This window comes from Prionailurus bengalensis, chromosome B4 (genome assembly GCF_016509475.1).
Source record: "Prionailurus bengalensis isolate Pbe53 chromosome B4, Fcat_Pben_1.1_paternal_pri, whole genome shotgun sequence".
Lineage (NCBI taxonomy): Eukaryota > Metazoa > Chordata > Mammalia > Carnivora > Felidae > Prionailurus > Prionailurus bengalensis.
The window spans coordinates 130181818-130206073 of NC_057358.1; the positions used below are offsets into that span (position 1 = coordinate 130181818).

General features: G+C 45.0%; 1 protein-coding gene and 1 pseudogene across 24 annotated transcripts in view; one reads left to right on the forward strand and one right to left on the reverse strand.

The window, feature by feature from the left end:
- The window catches only part of RBFOX2 (RNA binding fox-1 homolog 2), a 291584-nt gene that overhangs the window by 176379 nt on the left and 90949 nt on the right, over positions 1–24256 (reverse strand). For all 24 annotated transcript variants that reach the window (XR_006294639.1, XM_043563638.1, XM_043563639.1 and 21 more), the window contains exon 2: positions 22966–23016. Coding sequence is in view for 22 of the 24 variants with exons in the window: in XM_043563638.1 (XP_043419573.1) it covers positions 22966–23016 (51 nt within the window). In the remaining 2 variants the exon portion in view is untranslated. The remainder of the gene's footprint in view (positions 1–22965; positions 23017–24256) is intronic.
- On the forward strand, positions 3849–9007 carry LOC122473055 (annotated as a pseudogene).

Genomic DNA, 24256 nt, shown 5'->3' on the forward strand with positions numbered 1-24256 from the left:
CACGCTGTGGGGAGGGCAGGACCAGGACGGAAAGGACGTGATGAGGAGAAAGGGCAGGACCGCCCGGCTTGTGTTCCGCCGTGAAAGGGTTGCTTTTGAGTCTGATCCCAGCAGTGAGGGTCACGTTGAAGAAATCTATCGGGACCATGGAGGCCGGCGGGGCACTGGAAAACGGGGTGCATTCTGGAGCTCTGTGCGCCAAGAGTGAGGGGACGGGGAGTGGGGCCATGCGCTGGGGGAGAAGTAGCGTGGTCTTTTCTCTTCACGCTACACCAGGAACGAATTGCATCGAGCGGGGAGCAGCCATGAGCACACAATTTCAGACAGGCACCGCAAGATCACTGCTTGTAGCGCTGATGCAGCGGCACATACATTTTTTAGCAAAGAGGCACGGGGCGCTCGAAGAATGACACTCTTTTAATCGAAAACATGAATTCTCACTGAAAACCAAGCACTGGGGAAGGCCAGAAGGGGCTGGGTTCCATCAGCCAGTGGCACCAAACCCAGAAACCAGTGCTCTGGCTCCCTCCCCGCTTACAAATTTTCATCCTCACGAGCCCAGTCTGTCAAACCGGCACACACACACCCCAAAGCCCGCGCTGCTGATGGACTGGAGCAGGGCTAGGCCACTCCTTAGTCACGACAGCACACATCCATCAGGAGACAGAGCACACTTGGGGAAACGCACTGAACTGGCAACGAAGGCTCCAGCCCAGAGACCCAGCTCTGCCACTAGCAAGAGCTCTAAGAACATAGACTACAGCTTTGGGTAGCCCTCTGACCTAGACTCGGTTTTCCCATCCACAGAACCAGGGCGACGGGACGACATCCAGCCCTCACATTCAAGGGGGCCCCGAGGGCCAAGCAGATGCCCCCACCCGCATTCCTGTCTCGGCATTGTGGCAGACGTGCCACCGAAGAGCCGGGACACTGCGACACGCGATTACAATTCATTCTCTCGACTAGACTGAAAGTTCAGGCCCAGCAGAAAGTCGGCCACAACCGTTCTGGAACACAAACTAGAAGGTGTGGGGACTTGCAGTCCTGGTCCAGATTGTTCATTTTATGAAGGTCAGGACTCTCTGTCCCTTGGACATTAAACCAGGAAAGAGAGCAAAAGAAAGCAACGGGGCAACAGTCAAGTCACCTGGCACCTGGAAGGGCACATCGTTTGCTTGCAAGAGGAGCCCTCCAAACGGGACGCTCAGAAGGACAAATAGGAAGGGGCAGTTGCTAGTATTTCTGGCCAACAGATCAGGGCCTGAAAGATGGGTGTTCTCTCCACTGAACAACTCGTATGGTCAGAAATAATCTTGTTGCCAGCACGCAACAAACCGGCAGCTCTTTAGAGAGGGCTCTCTGGGGACCCAGGGCTGCGGCAACCAAGGGAAATGTACCCAGATCAGATCAGCGACGGCCGCTCCGGTTCCACGGGAGGTATTGTGGGGAACAGCGGCACCGGCCAACACACAGGATTTACACAATGAGCTCCCTGAATGCCGCACGTGTCCAGGTCAGACGAGCCGCTGCTCTGCCACGAACAACCCGGGAGGCAGATGCCACGCATCCTATCTCCCCACGCCTTTCGCTGCCGCTCCTCAAGAGAGCCTGGGAGGGTGGTTTTTCGCGGCAGTTGCCCATTCTCTCCATTTTAAATCCGGAGGAAGAAGTCTTATTTTTTGTCCCCTCCTCTTTACCTTTCCCTTCCCAACATAAACACGCGAAGAAGATGTAGTCTGTCCACACAATGGAATATTACTTAACAACAGAAAAGAACGAGGTACTGATGCATGCCACATCGTGGAGGAACCCTGGAAACATGACAAAGGAAAGAAGCCAGACACAATCGGATCACATTATAAGGGATCCATTTTATATGGAACATCCAGAAAAGGCACATCTGTAGAGACAGACAGTAGAGACGAGTGGTTGCCTAGGGCTGGGGGGGGGGGGGGAGGAGGGGGGCGCGGTAAGGGGGATAGAGGGATTGGACATGATGGCTTAGGGGTACACAGCTTCTTTTCAGAGTGATGACAGTGCTCTAAGATTGACCTCGGTGATGGCTGCACAACTCTGTGAACGTAACTAAAATGCCACCGAACTGCACACTTGAAATGGATGAATTGCATAGTATCAAATTATATGCAATAAAGCTGTTCTCAAACGCCTCAAAAGAATCACCACCTCCTTTAGGAAGGGAACCATAACGAGGGAGGTTTAACTCTCTGGCCGCCCTTGTTTCCAAACGCCAGCCCTGGAGGCTTCCTATCAACTGCTCCTTTTGCACAGGCTGACGCCTTTCCCAAGGTAACTGGGCTCGATGGCAGCTCTGCTTGGGGTCTTAAAGTCCACCCCCGCTCTGTCTGGACTTTAGCGTCCTGCCTTCCACATGTAGCTTCCCTGTCCCTGAAAAGGTAGTAAACCTCCCCCACCCCTCCCAGCACACACCGCACACCGCACCCCCCCACCCCCCCACCCCCTCAGGGGCAGCCGTGGCTCACGAATGACCTGTAACACCACGAAAAGGAATGAAGATAAATGATAACGTGGAAGCAGAGGTTTGGGAATTGCAACAAATCTGGGCTCTGATCAAAGTGCATGACCACGTGACTCTGCCTCACTCTCAGTTTCCACTTCTGCAAAATGGAGAAACACTACCTAATGCATTTAATGCACGCGGTGGTGATAAAAGTTAAATGGGAAAATCTATGTAAATGATTCATATGATGCCTGGCTCACAGAAGGTACTCAATAAATAATAACTGTTATTTATAGAAGTCTTACGCCCAGTTTTTTCATGCTGTCCTCCAGCAGGTCAGCCTCTCTATCAAAAAGGCGGCAAAAAAGGTAGGCCTTTGGTGCCATCAAATTGTTTCTCATCTTTCTCACTTTTCTAACCCATCTCACGCAAGATCCCTAGTCCATTCCTAATCCTTCTGAATTTTTTACTTCAATTTTTTTCCCCTTTTTTTTGGACTCACTTTAACTTCAAACCTCAGGCTCAGTATTGCCCCTTCAGCTCTATGCTCTCTCCTCAGCCATAATTTGTACTTACTGCCTTCCTTGTAATATGGTAAGCCACTCTCAGCACAGCACCCGGTATCCCACTCCTCCTAAAAGCCTAACTACCACAGCATCAAAACAACTTCAGATGAACTTCAGAAAAAATTAGGATGGAAACTTATAACGGAACCCTAGGCAGCCATGAAAAATGTTGCTATAAAAATAGCTAATGGCAGGGTTGCCTGGGTGGCTCAGTCAGTTAAGCATCCAATGCTTGATTTCGCCTCAGGTCATGATCTCACGGTTCATGAGTTCGAGCCCCGTGTCAGCCTCCATGTTGATCGTACAGAACCTGCTTAGGATTCTCTCTCTCTCTCTGACCCCTACCCCCCAAAATAAATAAATAAACTTAAAAAATAGCTACTGGCATGCAAAGATATTTACAATAGAGTGGGAAGGAGCTGGAAGCATCCTATAAAGTCTGTACAGCATGATGACATTTTGTAAGGAAGTTTACAATGTGTGTAGATGCAAATACAGCTGCACAGAAACCAGAGTAGACCAACAAACAATGAAAAGATAAAGTTACATACATTAAGACGATTTTTATTTTATTCTTTTGGCCTACTGGATCTTCTCAATTTTCCTTGACAAATGTATATTACTTTTAAGAAAAAGATTTTAGGATTTTTTTTTTTTTTTAATGAATTTAAACAATACAGTGTCTCTTCACTGTTTTCTTTGCAGACACGGTAGCATGGCTCTGGTCAGACCAGGACTCACATCCCTAATCTACCACTTATTGTATATACGAAACCTTTAGCCTTGGTGTTCTTATGTGGAAAATGGCGATGATGAAGAACACTCTAGCAGTCTTCAGGAAGTCTCAGGCCGTGGTTCTCAGCTTAAGCGTGCATCAGAGACACCTGGAGAGCCTGTTGAACCAGAAGGCTGGGTCCCCTCCCCAGACTTTCCACTTTGGTAGGTCTGAGGGAGGGGGCAGACCACGAATCTGAGGAAGTTCCCAGGTGATGCTGATGCTGCTGGTCTGGAAAACCACAGGACAAAGTCTCCTTTCAATATGCCACACAGATCCTGAGTGCTCCTTCAGGACTATCTGTTCCCCAGAGATCGAATTACATCAGAACCTGAGACTGCACATCCACCCAAAAGCCCACACGTTTACAACTTGAGTGAATTCACTCCAAGACACGGAAGGAACTGGTTTTCCACTTAAGGCGAAAACAAATAATAATTATTATGACTGCATGTAAAATACCTGACTTTAGCACGGGACAAACGTCTGAGACTGTGGGCACGGATAAAACACGCTGCGAGAAACAGACGCACGGTGAGTCCACTGCAAGCTGCCCCGTGCCTGCCTGGGGAGCAGAGCAGAGCCTAGCCTGGGTCACAAAGCACTTGCTTTGCTCTGGGTGCCCTCTGTTGACAAAAACAGACATAGCCACTTGCTCTGCTGCTCTGTCCCTTTTTTCCTCCCACCCCAGGAGAGCCAAGAGTCCTTCAAGTGTGACTCAGGTTCGGAGGGGAAAAGGTTTCCAGTTATGAATTTTTTCCTAAGCCCCTACATGGTCAGGATATTCTTCTTCCGATGTCCCCAGTCCCCCTCACTTGGCATTTGCAGCTTATCTCCAAACAGGTTAACTAGCTCAGGACGGCAGGACAGGAAGTGATGGTAATGTAGGTGGAATTTAAATGACGGTTGCCTTTCACTTCAGAAATGGCTAGCATTAGCACAGCGGGAATAAACTGCTTTGGTAAATACTCCCTGATACAATGTGAAACCCCGCACAATGTGTAATAATTTTAAAAATATATATACTGGCTGTTGAAGTTTCTATACATGAAAACTGTCTAGTAGCACCTTCCAGACAACTAAAAGTAGAATGAGGGGCGGCTGGGTGGCTCAGTCAGTTAAGCATCCAACTTCGGCTCAGGTCATGATCTCACAGTTCGTGGGTTCGAGCCCCACTTCGGGCTCTGTGCTGACAGCTCAGAGCCTGGAACCTGCTTCGGATTCTGTGTCTCCCTCTCTCTCTCCCCCTTGCCCCCTCACGTTCTGTCTCTCTCAAAAATAAATAAACATTAAAAAAAAGAAAAAAAAGGTAGAGTCAGAGCATGTCAGAGTAGGCCAAGAGCTCAGATATTATGGTCTCCAATTTCCTCATTTATACGGGGAAACTGAAGGCCCAAAGAAGTAAAGTAACATAGCCAAAGTCAAAGTTAGTGAAAAGCCAGTTTCCTGATTTCCTCATGACTCATGGTCTTCCCACTGTACTATGGTCTTTATTCAGAAACTTTTTCACGCAGGCATTACCAACAGGACGACACCTGCTTAATTTTAGCCACGTGGTAGAGGATAAAGAAAGTAGTGAGCATGGAACAATTCCTGACAGGAGTGGGAGAGGAAAAAAATCCTACCTTTTTCGACTGCAAAATTAAGCCTTTTCTGGTATCAATACTTCCTTACTAGCAATCAGTATTTTTTTTTTTTTAACGTTTATTTTATTTTTTGAGACAGAGAGAGACAGAGCATGAACGGGGGAGGGTCAGAGAGAGGGAGACACAGAATCCGAAACAGGCTCCAGGCTCTGAGCTATCAGCACAGAGCCCGACGCGGGGCTCGAACTCACGGACCGTGAGATCATGACCTGAGCCGAAGTCGGCCGCTTAACCGACTGAGCCACCCAGGCGCCCCACTAGCAATCAGTTTTAAATGAAAGTATTCCCACTGGGTCAAAAACTGCACTTACCATCAACAAGCAGTTGTCTAAATAAGGAGTCGGCAAGCTATGGTCCATGGGCCAAATCCAGCCTGTCACTCGTTTTTGTATAACCCGCATACAGACCATGACTTACGCGGTCTTTACATTTTTTAAATGGCGGGGGACAAACAAATCAGAAGCAGCGTATTTCAGGACGTGGAAATTATATGAAATTCAGAGCCCACAAATAAAGTTTTATTAGAACACGGCCCCATTCGTTCATTTACATGCTATCTATGGCCGCACACAAGCTACAGCAACAGAGCTGAATGGCTGCAACAGGGGCCCCAAAACCCACAACATTTGCTCTCGGATCCTTCGCAAAACCTGTGTGTCCACCCTTGTTCTGAAGTACTGATGAATGTCGTCACCGGGTCGAGGACGAAGGCCTGCGCTGTCAGTTCCTGGGGGCCCGGCCTCAGGGACGAGCTCCCCACCCCCTCTGGCAGGCGCCCCACACAGGGTGAGTGCTGATACTCCCTGACACCTAGAGCTCTCCTCCAGAGACGCCGAGGGGGCCCCGGGCCAGGCTCCAGCATGGTTTTTAGTTAATATTTGTCAGCAATCCTACCCATGTTACAAATGAGGACCCAAGCCTGAGAGAGATGAAACGGCAGGCACAAACTGAAACTGTGAGCCCAGATCTGCCGGACGCTAAGGTTCGTTGATTATTCCCCAGTGGTTTTCAAACCGGGTTCCAGCCAGCCGAAGGGCCTCGGGGTCAGAGGAAGCCCAGAGGGCGGGGCTCCACGTCCTCCAAATCTTTTCTAGGAGGACCACGCCACTTACATTTTTCCCGTATCATGTCCACGTACTTCAGATGAAAAAGACTTTGCGGCTACAAAGTTCAGTCTGAAGGTCAGCGCACCTCTTCCAAACAAAAGCTATGCTCTTCTCTCTCCGCCACTTATTACCACCTTTGGCAAATCTCTCACGACGCCGGGCACCTTAATTCCCTCATCTGCCAATGGAGATTAAGATCCGGCCTCCTCCCCCCCGCCCCCATCCCCACACGTCCAAGATCAAATGAAAATGGACAGGAAAGTGATCTGTAAAGGATACAGGACTATAGAAATATAATACAAATTATCACCCCCTCAGTATAGGGCTGGGGAGGGGAACCAGTAGGGAAATAATACCATTTCTACTGACTAAAGAAAAATCAAACATGCAAGTAAAATGTGAAGAACAACAACAAAAACCCCCAAACATTCGATGAAAAGTAAATAAGGAAAAGACATGTTCTCAGTGGAAATAACATAAACTTTTCAATCTAACACATTTAGATTTAAAACCCAACTTTCCTCATTATCAGCTACAAAGCCTTGGACAATGATTTAAATCTCTTTGAGCCTTGGTTTCCTCACCTGCAAATGACAGGAATAAAATAAAACTTGCTAAATGCTTCATACAGGGCTTGACACACAGTCAAAGTTCGATTCATGTTAGCTCTCTCTTCCTGGGAACCCTCACTTGTTACTCTAAAATTAAGACACACCTGCTAGAATGAATGCATGGGCTCCCCATATCAGGAAGGAAGTAACAGAATTCAGGAACTCAAAGCATCTTTAGCTTAGATGATTCTATGATCCACCTGATACCACAAAGCTTCAAGAGGACAGGCTGAAAGTACTCTAAGGAACAATGAAAAATCCTAAGAATAAAAGATACACAAAGTTCTACTAATTCAATAAGGATGTTTATTGAGTGGTTTAAGAGCTCTGTATGGCTCCACAAAACGGCAGATTTACATTTAAGATCCACTTGACTAAAACCATTAAACTTGTAAGAGGCACTCTCCTGCTGAAGATCAGATATCTACCTTCTTGAGTATTAATTTTTTATATAGCTCTGGCAAGGCAAAGGTAAAAAGCCTAATGAAAGCCCGAACAAAGTTTTTTTTTAATCTTCCACAGGAAAAAGTCCCAACAGAGTAGTCTCTATAGTTCAAGAAGGCGAAAGTTTACTGTTTAATTTATCCCTTTACCAAATTCCTACTGAGTACTTACTTTGAGCAAAGTATTTGAGAATATCAAGAAGTAAGACAGGGGTGCCTGGGTGACTCGGTTAAGCGGGCAGCTCTTGATCTCAGCAGGTCATGATCTCAACAGTTCATGGAATCAAATCCCGTACCAGGCTCTGCACTGACAGCACAGAGCCTGTTTGGGATTCTCTTTCTCTCTCTCTCTCTCTCTGGCCCTCCCCTGCTCACTTGCTTGCTCGCTCTCTCTCTCAAAATAAATAATCAATTTAAAAAAAAAAGTGCTCTTCCCATAAGTGGCCTGAGGTGATCTCTGAAAATAGTTTGCTATTCGCTTGACCCGGAAAACTCGACAAAATCATGCAAATTAAGAGGTGCAAATCTCCGTGTTCACTTTAAGAACACCCATGAAGCTACCCAGGCCATCAAGGGTGTGCATATCCGAAAAGCCACCAAATACCTGAAAGACGTCACTTCGCAGAAGCAATACGTGCCATTCTGTCGCTACAGTGGTGGAGTTGGTAGGTGTGCCCAAGGCCAAACAGTGGGGCTGGACACAAGGTCGGTGGCCCAAAAAGACTGCTGAATTTCTATTGCACCTGCTTAAAAATGCAGAGAGTAATGCTGAACGTAAGGGTTTAGATGCAGAGTCTCTGGTCATTGAGCACATCCAGGTGAACAAAGTCCCCAAGATGAGGCAGAGAACTTGTAGGGCTCATGGGTGGATTAATCCGCCATACATGAGCTCTCCCTGCCACATTGAGATGATCCTTACAGAAAAAGAGCAGAGTGGTCCTAAACCAGAAGAGGAAGTTGCACAGAAGAAAAAGATATCCCAGAAGAAACAGAAGGGAAGGAAAGGGGTAAATTCTGCATAAAATAAATGCAAATAAAAGTAAATAAGTAAATAAATAAACGAATAATTTTTTAAAAAAGAAGTATGACAGGATCCTTATTCTCACAGAACATTACGGGTCATCATAAAATAATAGGCAGTGATAAAATGCTATTACAAAGTGGAAATAGCGTGCCTTGGGAGCTCAGAGGACATTAAGAATCTGTTCCCAAATAAGTGCATCACGCAAGACTTAAAGGAGGAGACAGCCTTTGAAGTGGGACTTAAATAGTGGTAAAGGGATGCATCTGGGTGGCTCAGTAGGTTTAGCGTCCAACTCTTGATTTCGGTTCAGGTCATGATCCCAGAGTCGTGGGATCAAGCCCTGAACTGGGCTCTGCACTGAGCGTGGAGCCTGCTTAAGATTCTCTTTCCCTCCCTCTCCCTTTCTCTCTCTCTCTCTGTCTCTCTCTCTTAATCTCTCTCTCAGGGCACCTGGGTGGCTCAGTCAGTTAAGCATCCACCTACTGACTTTGGCTCAGGTCATGATCTCACCTTCGTGAGTTCAAGCCCCCCACGGGACTCTGTGCTGATGGCACAGAGCCTGCTTGGGATTCTGTCTCCCTCTCTCTCTGCCCCTCCCCCCTTGCTATCTCTCTCTCAAAATAAATAAAAATAAATTTAAAAAAAAAATTCTCCGGGCGCCTGGGTGGCTCAGTCGGTTGAGCGGCCGACTTCGGCTCAGGTTATGATCTCACGGTCCATGAGTTCAAGCCCCGCGTCGGGCTCTGTGCTGACAGCTCAGAGCCTGGAGCCTGTTTCAGATTCTGTGTCTCCCTCTCTCTGCCCCTCCCCCGTTCATGCTCTCTCTCTGTCTCAAAAATAAATAAACGTTAAAAAAAAAATTAAAAAATAATAATAAATAAAAAAAATAAAATAAAAATTCTCTTTCTCCCTCTGCCCCTCTCTCCAACTCACGCACGTGTGCACTCACTCTCTTATAAAAATAACTTTTTTTAACTTAAAACATTAAAAAATAAAGGGTGGCAAAGGGTGGTATTTCAACACATTAAATGCCATAAGTAAAGAAATTGGAATTAAAACCCACATCTGATTTCAAAGCTACACTACCCCATCCCGTAGTGTGGCTAACACACAGAGTACCTTACCCAACATAGAAAGAAAAAGACTGGGGCCCAATCACGGTATTCACTTAACAGTATCCCCTGAAGAGTTCTCAACAGATAAAAGCTAAACAGAATAATGCTACCCAGTGAGATGAGAGCTGTGCCTTTGTTTAAGTGTATGATTACCCAGAATTTACTGAAATTTTCTGGTGGCACAAAATTTTCTAACACAAAGATCTTAATTCCCCCGCCTTTCTAAATCAACCCTAAATCAGCTCAGCATAATGGCATAAGCTGATGCTATCAAGAAAATAAAAATATTTAATCTATAACTGAAATACATAACCATACTGGCCACCAACTATGGGGGCTTTTGCTTTATCTTAAATGTAACTAGTTGGTTTCATTCTAAACCATCCGCCACGGGTTGTCTGTTGAAGAATGAAGGGTTGAGGAGCTCTACCATGTTTCTTCTTTTTTTTTTTTTTAATTTTTTCAAATGTTTTATTTATTTTCGAGACAGAGACAGAGCATGAGCAGGGGAGGGGCAGAGAGAGAGGGAGACACAGAATCCAAAGCAGGCTCCAGGCTCTGAGCTGTCAGCACAGAGCCTGACGCGGGCCTTGAACTCACGAACCGCGAGATCATGACCTGAGCCGAAGTCGGTTGCCTAACCGACTGACCCACCCAGGCACCCCAATGTTTCTTAAAAGTAACTCACAAAATGGTAGCCAACTCTGGCTGTGAGACTATCTGCTGCTTATGCTTACTAACTACTTGGCTGCTCTAAACAACCCTAAAGAGACGAATTACCTGATTTTGAAAACCACTAACAAAGGAATTTATAAATAGTTCCAGTGATTCATAATCCTTCATTCTTTTTGAAGGCCATATTAAACTTCTCATTACAACACAGATCAATTGCCTACATACAAAGTATTAGGCCAATCTACTGGAAAGCCAAGCAGAGAAGTTATAATCCCTCCATCTGCAAAATAATAAGGATCTGGGTCAAGAGATCCAAACTGTTCTGGCAGCCTAAAATCACGGCAAGCTCAAAATGAGTCCAAATAGGCAAACCATGACTGCCAGGAGGTGACAAAGAAACCATGTACAGAAGAGGGGTGAGAAGACAAGCCAGCCATCATTTCCCTGCTCCCTGCTCACATCACTCATCCATCCACAGATCCAGAGCAGTATGGCTGGACTCAGAGGTAGGAAGTTACGTGATGAAAAGCCCCACTATTTCCACAAGGAAGCAGGATATGCCAACAACCACAAAATCAGACCCAGCAGAGCCCAGGGATGAGAAAAGACTTTCTAGCCTACGTGGAAAACAGAAGGTATAGGCAGTGAAACATCACATCAACCAGTAAGTCGCTCTTGACCTATGAAATTTTTAAAAATGTAACGCTTACAAAAGTAAGTACTACCCTCCTCACTTCCACTGATGAGGACACTGAGCCTTGGAGAAGTTAAATACTTTGCTCAGTCTTCACCAAACTTCCCAAACTCCCTTGATTCGAAACTTACAGAAATGCTCAGGCAGATGGCGTGTTTGAGGAGCTCAAACGATTAGAGGCGATAAGAAAGGTTTCATACGTCCCAGTTAAATTATGAGCAGGGATCTTGAAGGATACTTAGGAGTCTAATGGGAACAGGAGAAATATTGCAAGTAAAAGGCACTAGGAAGAAATAAATATCCAGGACCGAGATGTGAAGGACTCTGAAGAGCCATGCAGCATGGAAGAGATACGTGCAAGGGGCAAAGAGCGAGCACGATGGCTGTAGAGAGCCGTGGACGTCGGCGCAGTCTGGCCAGATTCCGTTCCAGTCATGACGGTCTGAGAACGGACCCCCTCTTTCTACTGATGCCGCCAAGATCCATAATGAGTTAGGTAAACAAACTTACGCAGGCTTCACTCCCCTCACACAGGCGTATTATTCTTGGAAGTAAGGTAAAGCTAAGTTCCTGAGGTAGAAATTTCAAATCTACAGCCAGAATTCATTTTACATGGTGAATTAAAAAAAAAAAAAAAAAAAAAGGAGAGAGAAAGACTTAAATCAGAAACTGTAAGAACTAAATATTCCCTTATAAAAGCTTCCCTAAGGCCTCCTTCCCATAAAACTAATGAGAAAAATGATTTAATGACCCTATTACATGCCAGGAAATTTATGTATGTTATCTCTGATCCTGCAACAACCTTTCACAGTAGACACCAGTCCTATATTATAGATGAAGAAACTGAGGCTCACAGAAGGAAAAAAACCTGCCCAAAGTCACGGAGCCTGCAATGGCAGAGCTGATAGTTAAACCCAAAGCCAGGATGCAGTCTGCGCGTGCGTGTGTATGTCTATGTGTGTGTATCCAGGAATTTCCATGAACCAGCCTTATACAGACGCGACAGTGTCTTGGTTAAAGAAGGAAAAAAAAGGCCAACGAACATGGCCGATCCTTCAGCGTATCACGTCCCTCAGGACATGCAGAAAGCAGCATAACTGCTTGTCACTACACAAAGAGCTTTCTTGCCCAAACATGCCTGCCACCAAAAATCTGGAGAAGGCTATGTTAGCCAAACACAAAGCCACTGTAAACCTGCCAGTGCTCCTTGGAGCCATCACCAGGCCTGAACAAAGACAGTCAAATGCCTGTATCCACCGTCTCTTTCCTAAGAGAGCTACATAGAGTTTATCCAAATTTAGCAAATAAGGTTGAAAACATAGTTTTGCTTTACTGGGGGGGAGGGGAAAGAGTTGTCTTGCAAAATCTCACAAAGAACTTGTATCCAAAATATATAAAGAACTCTTACAACTTGTTAAGAGAATAAATGAACCAAATAAAAAGTAGGCAAGAGACTTGAACACATATCTCAACAAAGAAGACATACGAATGGCTAATAAGCAAACGAGAAGGTACCTCTACATCTTTCAGTATTAGGAAATACAAACCAAAACCACAATGAGCTACCAATGCATACTCAGTATAATCAAAAAGGTAGATAAAATCAAGCCACTTTGGAAAAGAGTGTAGTAGTTTCTTAAAGTGAAGCATGAGCTTACTTACCATAAAACCCAGCGACTCCACTCCTAGAAATGTGCCCAAGAGAAACTGAAACATACGTCCACACAAAGACTTCCATGCAAATGTTCATAACAGCATTATTCATAATCACCGAACTGAAAACAATCCAAATACCCATCACCTGGTAAATGGACTGACAAAATGCAGTCCATCCATACAAAACAATACTACTTAGCAACTAAAAGGAATGATATAGTGATACACACTACAACATGGGTGAACCTCAAAAACATTATGCTAAGTGACAGAAGTCGCACACAGAAGACCAGATAGGGGTGCCTGGGTGGCTCAGTCGGTTGAGCGTCCGACTTCAGCTCAGGTCATGATCAGCTCATGAGTTTGAGCCCCGCATCGGGCTCTGTGCTGACAGCTCGGAGCCTGGAGCCTGCTTCGGATTCTGTGTCTCCCCCTCTCTCTGCCCCTAAGCCACTCGCATCCTGTCTCTGTCAAAAATAAACATTAAAAAAAAATTTTTTAATAAACATTTAAAAAATTTTTTTTAATTTTTTTTTTCAACATTTATTTATTTTTTGGGACAGAGAGAGACAGAGCATGAACGGGGGAGGGGCAGAGAGAGAGGGAGACACAGAATCGGAAGCAGGTTCCAGGCTCTGAGCCATCAGCCCAGAGCCCGACGCGGGGCTCGAACTCACAGACCGCGAGATCGTAACCTGGCTGAAGTCGGACGCTCAACCGACTGCGCCACCCAGGCGCCCCTAAAATTTTTTTTAAATAAGATCATATATACATCATATGATTCCATGTACATGAAATGTCCAGAAAGGATAGAGTCAGAGAGCAGATCAGCGGTTGCCTGGGACTGAGGTGAGAGTGGGACTAACTGCAAAAAAAATTTAGGAAAATTTGGGGGCGGGGGGATATGGCAACATTCTATAACCATACTATGGCCGTGATGGCATAGCTCTACAAACTGTATAAGACCCCTGAATAAGTATATTTACATTGAATTACTTTTATGGTATGGAAATTATATCTCAATAGTATTTCCTAAGTTCTTACTCAATATATATTTTCTATACACACATATGTATATATTTGGTAACTCCAGGGGAAATGGAAAAGTATTTATGAAAGGGAATATAATCATGTTTTATGATTTGGCTATATTTAGTCACAATAGTGTAATTATTATGTAACCATAAATCGGGAATAAACACAGATTTTTCTAAATGACCTTATTAGAAGGAAGGAAACCATGTCTAAAAAACTGTTAATATCTCCTCTCCAACAGTAGGCAGCCAAAATATGGTGTCTAAACTTGGTAAATCAAGAAAGAGCAGAATAAGCATGTTATTTAGACACCTGGCAGTCAGCAGCAGACGAAGTGAAATGGTCTTTCCCAGAAGGAAAAAATCTTATGAACTACGTGCAGAATGAAATGATCTAAAATGCAAGAGTAAGTCTGAAGCTGATTACATGGTTCAAGAAAAATGCTAGAACACCAGATGCTGCAGCATTTCCCAGCCCTTCATCCACTAGAGGGTGTAAGGCAACATCGCAGAAGGCCCTAATCACCGATGGGCAACCTGATGTCAGATATTGGGGAGAAGCAACCATTTTATAATGTACCTCGCATGAAGGCTGACAGTGGGGTTCTGTACAACCTAGCAGAAAGGGAAAAAAAGCGACTTCGGATGTAACTGAAGAGCAAAGCAGAAGTATTTTTCATTAGAAGGGGGCCAGTAAGAAAATTATTATAGGTTGTGAGATACAGAAGGGGTATGAAACAATTTACTTCTAAACCAGTCGTTTTAACCCAGTCTCCAGCTGGGGCGGGGGTAGGGGGCCGGGGGAGTAAAATTTCTCATTCAACAAATAAGTCCTAGTTAGAACTGATATTAAAGACAGCAAATAATAAAGCCATTGCCTAGAGAGTTCTAAGGCTGTTTTGTTGCTCCTCCTAAAATTCAATTCTTCATAGCAGCCAGAATATTGTTTTTAAAAATGTATAATGAATCACGTCACTTCCCTGCCTAAAACCTTTCAAAATCGTCAACATCAAACAAGATAATTTTAATTTATGCATTCAACAAATATTTATTGATCTCCTCCTACATATCAGGCTCTGCTCTAAGCAAAGTCACAGCTTGCACAGCACATTTTAGTGGGAGAGATACACGATAAAGTATGCGCACTACATAATTTCAGATGATGGCGACAGATCTGAAGAAGGTCAGGTTGTATATCTGGATATCTTTAGGCGAGTATAGTCAGGAAAGACTTCCCCGAGGAGTAAATTTTGTACCTGTGACCTGAATGAAAAGACAGTGAGCATCTGGGCGAAGAGTACTGCGTGTCTGAAGGTAGAGGAGACAGTGGCTCCACACTGAAGCCGGAATCAAGCTTGTTCAAGAATGCCTGGCAAGGCCAAGGCCAAGTGTACATAAGAGAGCTTCGGGAGACGGAACCACAGAGGCAGGCAGTGGGCTCACGTAAGAACACTTCCTCTAGCCATACAGTGAGATGTCACTCAACCAAAAATGGAACGCAGTACTAACACACGCTACAACATGGATGAACCTTGAAAACATTATGCTCAGTGAAAGAAGCAAGTCACAAAAGACCAGATGTTATATGATTCCATTTCCGTGAAATATCCAGAACAGGCAAATCCACAGAGACCAAAAGCAGATGAGTGGTTACAGGGGGATGGAGCATAGGGAAGTGACTGCTAAAGTATATGGAGTTCTTTAAGGCTGCATTTTTTTTTTAATGTTTATTTATCTTTGAGAGAGGGGGAGAGAGAGAGAGAGAGAGAGAGAGAGAGAGAGAGAGCGAGCGAGCACACACAAGCAGGGGAGGGGCAGAGAGAGAGGGAGACACAGAATGCGCAGCAGGCTCCAGGCTCTGAGCTGTCAGCAGAGCCGGATGCAGGGCTTGAACTCATGAACCGCGAGATCACGAACTGAGCCGAAGTCGGACACTTAACCGACTGAGTCGCCCAGGTGCCCCTAAGGTTGCATTTTCAAGGACAACAATCATGAGAATTTTGTTTTTCAAAACTACAGATTGCAATCTATTAGCGGGCCCAGGAAATCAATTTTGCTCAATTGCTGGTCACAACCAATAATTTTTTTAATGGAATGGAAAAGAACGGAAAATGCTTACAGTACAGTAAGGGTAAGTACTATTTGGAAGACTAATTCTAAGTTACATTTGTGTGTCTGTGTGTGTGCGCGCGCATGCACGCACGTGCTGGGTCATGATGTAAAAAGTATTGCTTTACTAGTGGTTCCTGTCTTTAAGCTTAAAAGCAGCACCAAGCTAGAATTTGAACACTCTCCCCATGTCCTCTGTTCCAATTCTTCCCAAAGGAGGAAGAGCAACACCATTTCTTTGGCATGAAAACAAATGAGTATGACAGAAAATGTGTTTGCTATCATCCATGGCTCCCAAGAAATACCTAAAAGCCCTGAAAGTTCATTTATAAAAACCTCTACTAAAATAAAGTTCATCCCGGGGATAAAAGGAAGAAAAGGAAAAGTCATTAAATTCTTAAGAAAAAGTGGGGCGCCTGGGTGGCGCAGTCGGTTAAGCGTCCGACTTCAGCCAGGTCACGATCTCGAGGTCCGGGAGTTCGAGCCCCGCGTCAGGCTCTGGGCTGATGGCTCGGAGCCTGGAGCCTGTTTCCGATTCTGCGTCTCCCTCTCTCTCTGCCCCTCCCCCGTTCATGCTCTGTCTCTCTCTGTCCCAAAAATAAATAAACGTTGAAAAAAAAATTTAAATTCTTAAGAAAGAAAATGCTTTTGAAAAATAAATCCCCTAGGTCATTTTTAATCTATCCTCTAAATTAAAAGTATGGCTGCCATTCCCAATTGAAATCTCTAACGGTCAAAGTCACATCTTTGAACATCTCCTTTGATACTCCCCCTTTGTTTCTGTGAATCACCTGAACATGTCCATACAGTGGCTTTTCAACAGAATTTTAGAAAATCAAAGGAAAATAATTTTAGCAAGCCGCTGGCTAGCATTTTAAAAATAAGATAAAGAGCCTAACACCATAACATCAATTTTTTCTTTATATTTACAAAATACTATATAAATACAAAAAGACAAACTGTGGACCATAAGCTATTTTTAGCAAATAAGGAAGAAAACTTGACAGAAATAAGTTACTCAAGGGACCTCCAAGTCACATGAAGCCTTTTCATGAGGCTACATTCCCTAATGATGCCATAATATCTTGTCACACTAGCAAGAGAACATCCCCATTCAGAGAAGAGAAAACACTGACAGAAGAACACAAAAGGGAAACAAAAGACATGGAAGCTGAAAATCCAGGGTTCAAGTCCATTTCTGCCACCTCCCCTCTATGTGACACTGGGAAATCCATTTAATAATCTCTGCACCGGGGGTTGCCTGGGTGGCTCACTCAGTTAAGCTTCTGACTCTTGACCTTGGCTCAGGTCATGATCTCACGATTATGAGATCAAGCCCATGACGGGCTCCCCACTGAGCAGAGAGGCTGGTTTGGGATTCTCCCTCTCTTGGGCCACCTGGGTGGCTCAGTTGGTTAAGCGTCAGTCTTAGGCTCAGGTCATAATTTCACAGTTCACAGGTTCAAGCCACACCATGGGCTCTGCACTAACAATGCAGAGCCTGCTTGGGATCCTCTGTCTCCCTCTCTCTCTCTACCCCTCCCCCGCTCACATGCTTGGTCTCGCTCTCAAGACAAATAAACTTAAAAAAAAAAAAAAAAGGTACTCCCTCCCTCTGCCCTTCTCCCACACATGCACAAGCACATGCTGGCTCGCTCTCAAAAAGTAAAAATACAAAAAATAATTTTTAATCTCTCCACTGGTTTTCTTATCTGTAGAGATAATAAAACCCAACCTACCTAGCAGAGCTATTGTGAAGACCAAAACTCAGCAAACATGGAAGCACACTGTAAAGTACTTTACAACGTTAGTTTTTTTAACATTTTAATACTGTCACTTCCATACCCGACTCAACACCCAAACCCAACCAAGAGTCTGTTCCCTCTCTCACCTCAAAAGCGAATGACAAGGTTTCGCTCCTGCGCGGGCTGAATGTGAGGCAATGCACTGTGCCATAATCTCAAACCCCGATCACATCAGTTAAGAGGACATTTGCTAGGGGCGCCTGGGTGACTCAGTCGGATGAGCGCCTGACTTCGGCTCAGGTCACCATCTCGTGGTTGAGAGTTCGAGCCCGCATTGGGCCCTGTGCTGACAGCCTGGAGCCTGCTTCCGATTCTGTGTCTCCCTCTCTCTCTGCCCCTCCCCCAATGCTCTGTCTCGCTCTGTCTCAAAAATACATACAAACATTAGAAAAGAATTTTTTTTAAAAAGAGGACATTTGCCAGAGTTCTTAATTTTTTCTTAAGTTTATTTATTTTGAGAGAGAGAGAGAGAGAGAGAAAGACACAGAGCGAGCATACCAGTGGGGGAGGGACAGAGAGAGAGAGAGAGAGAGAGAGAGAGAGAGAGAGAGAGAATCCCAAGCAGGCCCTGAGCTGTCAGCACAGAGCCCGACACAGGGCTCGAGCTCACAAACCGTGGGATCATGACCTGAGCCGAGATCAAGAGTCGGACGCTAAGCCACCCGAGCCACCCAGGTGCCCCTATGGTTCTTGAATTACAGCTAAGGTGGCTACACACCTCATCCCAGTTTGCACGGGGCTATTTCAACATAAGCATCACTTTTCACTCTCGAGAGTGTTCCAGCTAGAATGACGACTTATACGGTCACCCTGATGTAGCAGACGTAAAGTTGTGGCACCAAGTGATGGCGAGGGGATGGACTCGGACTCGCACTGTGCTCTCCGGGAGCCCCCTGAGAGCCGTCCTAAATAAATGAACAATGTCAGCAAAAACAGTGAGCTTGCTGTGTAGAACTGAGGCCCTCTCTAATCAGATTGCTATTCCTAAGCCCCTCCTATCCATAAACCCTGGAGCTAACACACACAAGTATTCTCTCATTTAAAAATACCGCAAACCCACAAAATATTCCAGACCGAACCAATACTCAAAAAAGCATCTGCGCATATACCTGAACCACAAAGAAACAGCTACGAATCTAAACCACTGTATTGTATCATCAACCCAAACTGCACGGCTCAGATGAGACACTCAGTCCGACTTTCTGAGCTGGTTTTCACTTTGCAAATCTGGACAATGTTTGTCTCCTCCACTCCCACACGGAGCTCGTTAGCAAGCACAGTGAAGTGCTCGGGAGAGCTCTCTGAGCACAGCGGACTATCATCCCATAAAACTTGCTAACTGACTGGGAAAGAAGGCTGAGGGAACGGCACATAAGAAAGCACAACCTCTACGAGGTGGCGGGTGGTTTTTCCCCTCCTTCCCTCCACAGGTTTCCAATTCAAATGTGTTGGCAGGAGCTTACGTAACAGGATGAAAAGGACCACTGAACAGTGGTATACTGGTATACTTAGTGTTAAGGAGGCCAGGGGTAATAATCCTTAAGCAGGGATCATGGATTCCTAGATCTGTGGTTGAGCTCCAAGAGGCCTATGAAGCCCCCAGACGACAAACAAGGTACAGGCGTGAGCAGGTACTCGTGCACACGACCACATTCTTGCCTGTGTGTCAGTGATTCCCCAGCACAGAGGAAAGGGCCCTCACAAAGAGAAGAAAATTTCAGTTCTTTTGCAGCTACTACCTTGTACGGTTTCCTCGGAGAAGTCACTTTACCTCTGGGTACCTCAGTTTCCCACCTCTGTTTTATCTACTTCAAAAGGTGGCTGTGAGGACGAGGGGGGAAAACACGGATGACTGTGCTCTAGGAAGATCAGGATTGTAACTGTCTCTTTTTTTTTTTTTTTTTTTTTTTTTAATTTTTTTTTTCAACGTTTATTTATTTTTGGGACAGAGAGAGACAGAGCATGAACAGGGGAGGGGCAGAGAGAGAGGGAGACACAGAATCGGAAACAGGCTCCAGGCTCTGAGCCATCAGCCCAGAGCCCGACGCGGGGCTCAAACTCACGGACTGTGAGATCGTGACCTGGCTGAAGTCGGATGCTTAACCGACTGCGCCACCCAGGCGCCCCTGTAACTGTCTCTTTTAAAATCACCATGAGATGCTGATACAAATCCTGTCTGGGGACGATTCCTATCTGTTTAGAAAGGAACAGCAACAGAATAAGGAAGGCAAATAAAGACACATAGTTAAAATTCACCTTCACTTCCCCCCCGCCCCCAACCCCCATCCTGGATTTGCTGAGCCAGACCAGTCTGGGGAGATGTAAAGATCACAAGTGCGGTTTCTGCCCAGCTCAGGCCGCTCAGTGACCAGCGTTGCACACTGATACATGTCCCCCAAATCTCAGTGCACAAAGTGAGAGTTCACAAGGTTAGGCGCATTAATTAGCGGGACTCATTTGGATTCTGTATTCATCAAATACAACAAGCAGCCATTCAATATTTGCCTGTTTGCACTGCTCTAAGATCTCTAATTCAAAGATCCAGTCAGAGAACAAAATAAAGCCCAAGAAAATAAGCTAATATAAACCTGTCACCATCGGAATGTGCCTGAAAGTAAATTAGCAGCTTTAAACCTTGGCAAAAGGGTCTGCACAGGCCTACAGCAGAGACAGTATTGAGTGATAAATGCACAGGTTACAGAAGTGTGTCCCTACCGCAAGAGAAAGGAAAAATAAAGTAGTTCCAAGCAACAAGACTACTTCTACGCTTTAACAAATTCCTCTTAATTCCTTTTGCTTAGTTTTTTATTGATCTGTAATCCTCACAGGAAGAGCACAGCATTATACAGTACCTTTCAGATCCTTTTAAACTCAGTACGTCTATTCCCATGCTTTACTTCAATTAGTCTTACCTTCCTACATCTAAAATAAGCCGACATCCAGGGGTGCCTGGCTGGCTCAGTTGGTTGGGCGTCCGAGCCCAGGTCATGACCTCGCAGTTTGTGGGTTCGAGCCCCGCATCGGGCTCTGGGCTGACACCTTGGAGCCTGGAGCCTGCCTTGGGATTGTGTCTCCCTCTCTATCTCTGTGCCTTCCCTGCTTATGCTCTGTCTCTCTCTCTCAAAAATAAACATTAAAAAAAATAAGTCTATATCCAAAATAAGCAACATTTTATAAGTAAGTAAACATATGCGTTGATATGCAAGGGTAGACAGAGACTGACCATGATCCTTTGTATTTTAAGGGTCCTAGGTGAAAAGTACAGGATGAAACGGAACGTGTCACTACTTTTAAAGTAGCCCACAGGACTACAGTTCTCGACAGTGGCTGCAAAGCAGCATTGCCTGTAGGTATTTCTAAATAGGTGAACGACTAAATGCACTTTTAGACCCTGCTTACAGAGTCTCTGGGGGCTAGATCTCTAGGCAGTAGTACCTTCCCTGATATGTGACCAAGATCTAGAACTACTATCAAAGGGCATAAAGTTCACAGCTTGTTACAAGAGCTCCAGAGCAGACCCAAACCAGAAAGAAAAAATCCTCTGACTTTAGATTTGAGGGTCGGCTGGGGGGGCTCACTCGGCTGAACATCAGATTCATGATTTTGGCTCAGGTCATGATCCCAGGGACACAGGACTGAGCCCCACGGCAGGCTCTGCACTGAGCATGGAGCCTGCTGAAGATTCTTTCTCTGCCTCCCTCTGCCCCTCTCCCCCATTCGCGCACTCTCTCTCTCAAAATAATAAGAACAAAAAATAAAAAAAAATAAAAAAAAGACTTGAAGTAAACGACTGTTATCTTTTTCACAAAAGCTTCCCTAGGGAGAAACTTCGATCCCAACAGTGACGATCCCCCTGGGAGATAAACACAGAGATGAACACCACCTTCCCTCCCCGTGTTCCTCCCCACCCTAACTGGGGCCAGTCTGACACCAACCCAGCACCCAAAGTGCAAGAACGGGGCAAATACTCGGAATACTGAAGGCCACTCAATAGATGACCACTGATTATGGTGCCAACCTAGTTTTCAAGATCAGCTCCAGGGGCTCCGATGAGATTCAATTAATTTCTGGAAACAGGAACTACGTCAACCCTTTAGTCTAACACTCTGATGACACACTGTCCCTTGGACAAGCCTAAAACTGGGGGCTTTTTTGGACAACCCTATGAGGAAGTTGGACAGACATTCAAAGATATCACTAGGGGTAACCTTTCAAATCTCCTGGAGAATACCAATATGCCCAAACAGCAAGGAGGTAAATTTCAAAAAAAAAAAAAGAAAGAAAGAAAAAAATTTTAATCTTTATTTATTTTGAGAGGGAGAGTGTGCAACCAAGTGGGGGAGGGGCAGAGAGACAGGGGGAGAGAGAGAATCCCAAGCGGGCTCTGCACTGTCAGTGCAGAGTCCAATGCAGGGCTTGATCCCATGAACCATGAGATCCTGACCTGAGCCGATATCAAGAGTCGGACACTTAACCGACTGAGCCACCCAGGCGCTCCAAGGAGGTTAAATTTCAGAGGGAAGGTATCTCAGGCCACACCATTTCTCTGAGGCAGCAGTTACCTGTTCTTCTACCCTAACTCATCTTCAGCCCCACCTGCCCAAGGTTTCAGACAGCAGAAGGACAAGGAAGGCATTTTACACATTCACCTAAACCGCCCAGAAGGCGTCTCATAGGAAGCAGTGCTGCTCTAACCCACACTAGGGCCTGGGCTTTTTTCCAATCATGCTCCCAATGTAACAAAGAAAGGCAGCAGAAACTTCCCTCTCTCAAGCTAGCCTTCCTGCTTAAAACCGTAAGGTTGAATTCCCCCAGGAAGGAGAATGGAATTTTTTGTTGCAGATTATTGCAAAGACTCAAAAAAAATCTGTGCAGGCAGGAGCTAAGTGGCAGAGAATTAAGAGACAAGTCCAGCACTTAGAATTATGAAACACCAAGAAAACCAGGTTACAAAATTATTGTAACAGCCTGGAGAAGAGAAAACAAAAGCAGTTATGTCTGTGCGTGCCTGATTTTTTTCCCCCATAACACCCACAATTTCAGAAACGCGATTACAATTCTTTTAGGATTAAGACAAGTGTTTTATTTGTATCTTTAAACGTAAATGCACTGCTGAAACTAACCACGTCACTCTCCAAGATACTTTCTGGAAATGCTCTCTACCAGAGCATCCTTAGAACGAACACGCACACATACACACACCCCATCTGACACAGCAGATACCAACCTGGCCGTCCCGTGCTGGGAATCCATGATAACCTGGAGTCAGAGGCTCGTTCTAAGAGAAAAAGAAGAAAATCAAACTATAAGACAAAAGAAAATGTTAAGGAGCATCAAATCATCCAAACTGATCAAATATAAATTCCTGCAACAGTCCTTAAGATGTTCTATCACTATATTCCACTCTAACCGTACCCCTGCCAGCAGCCTCTACAACGGCAAAAACGAAACCAAACAAACATAGTATTTGCTTCAAAACACCATTCATAAACTCTGTTTTTCTCGTTCAGCTAATTGTTTCCTTTTCAGTGTACCTCAAACGGGGAGCCAACTGAGATCTGGGGCAAATCAACTCCTAACTGTGAGACTTTAGCGTCCCTGGCCCTTAACCACTAAAAGCCACCAGCAATCCTGAACACTAGGACAACCAAAAACATTCACACATTTCCAGAAGTCTCCTGGCTCAACAGTACCACCCCTACTGAGAACTACGTCTTGGTCTGGAAGTTTTAGCCACACCCCCCTGTCAATATGCATTCCTTCAGTTCTTTGAAACCTACATGAAATCCCGTCCTCTATCACCCTCTATGACCCTAGAGACCCGAGTGACTCCGAACATGTATAAATTAAAATGCACTGAGGCTATTTGTACAATTTCCTTTTCATATGACATATGCCTTAATCAGATTTTTGTAACAGTATACCATAGTGAGTGTCTCATCTTCACATTAACCACTGAATCAAAATCCTGAAGGGCAAGAATGACAGTCAATAAAAGCTATGCAAACCCTATTAGTATAAGGTGATATGATCTGAGCACTCATTCATGGCTTGACCCATTCAATGATTCAGTCAACACGTACTGAACACCTAATATTTTTCAAGTACTGTTAAGTGACTGATAGTCATCAGTAAGAAAGGTAAGGGACACAAGGCCCTTGTCTTTAAGTGAACTTTTAAATGGGAAGAGATACACGTGCCCATAAAAGTGTAAATGAGAATACGCTTTTGTAATTTTTTTCAACGTGCTCAACACCGCTCCCCGGAAGACGCTCATCGTCTTCTTCCATCCATTTATATTTTCATTCAGACTAGCAGATTAACAAGGTAAGAATTTTCACGGATGGGACGTTCACATATGGCAAGAGAGCACTTTCCAACCAATGGTACATCCGCTGTGATTATATCCTTACCTGTGGTTATCAAATACCCGCCCTGTTTTCAAAAACATGAAATCGAGGAGCCAACATGAGCCCACTGCAGAGACACCTTGTGTGTTCACCGTGGTTTCCCTGCAA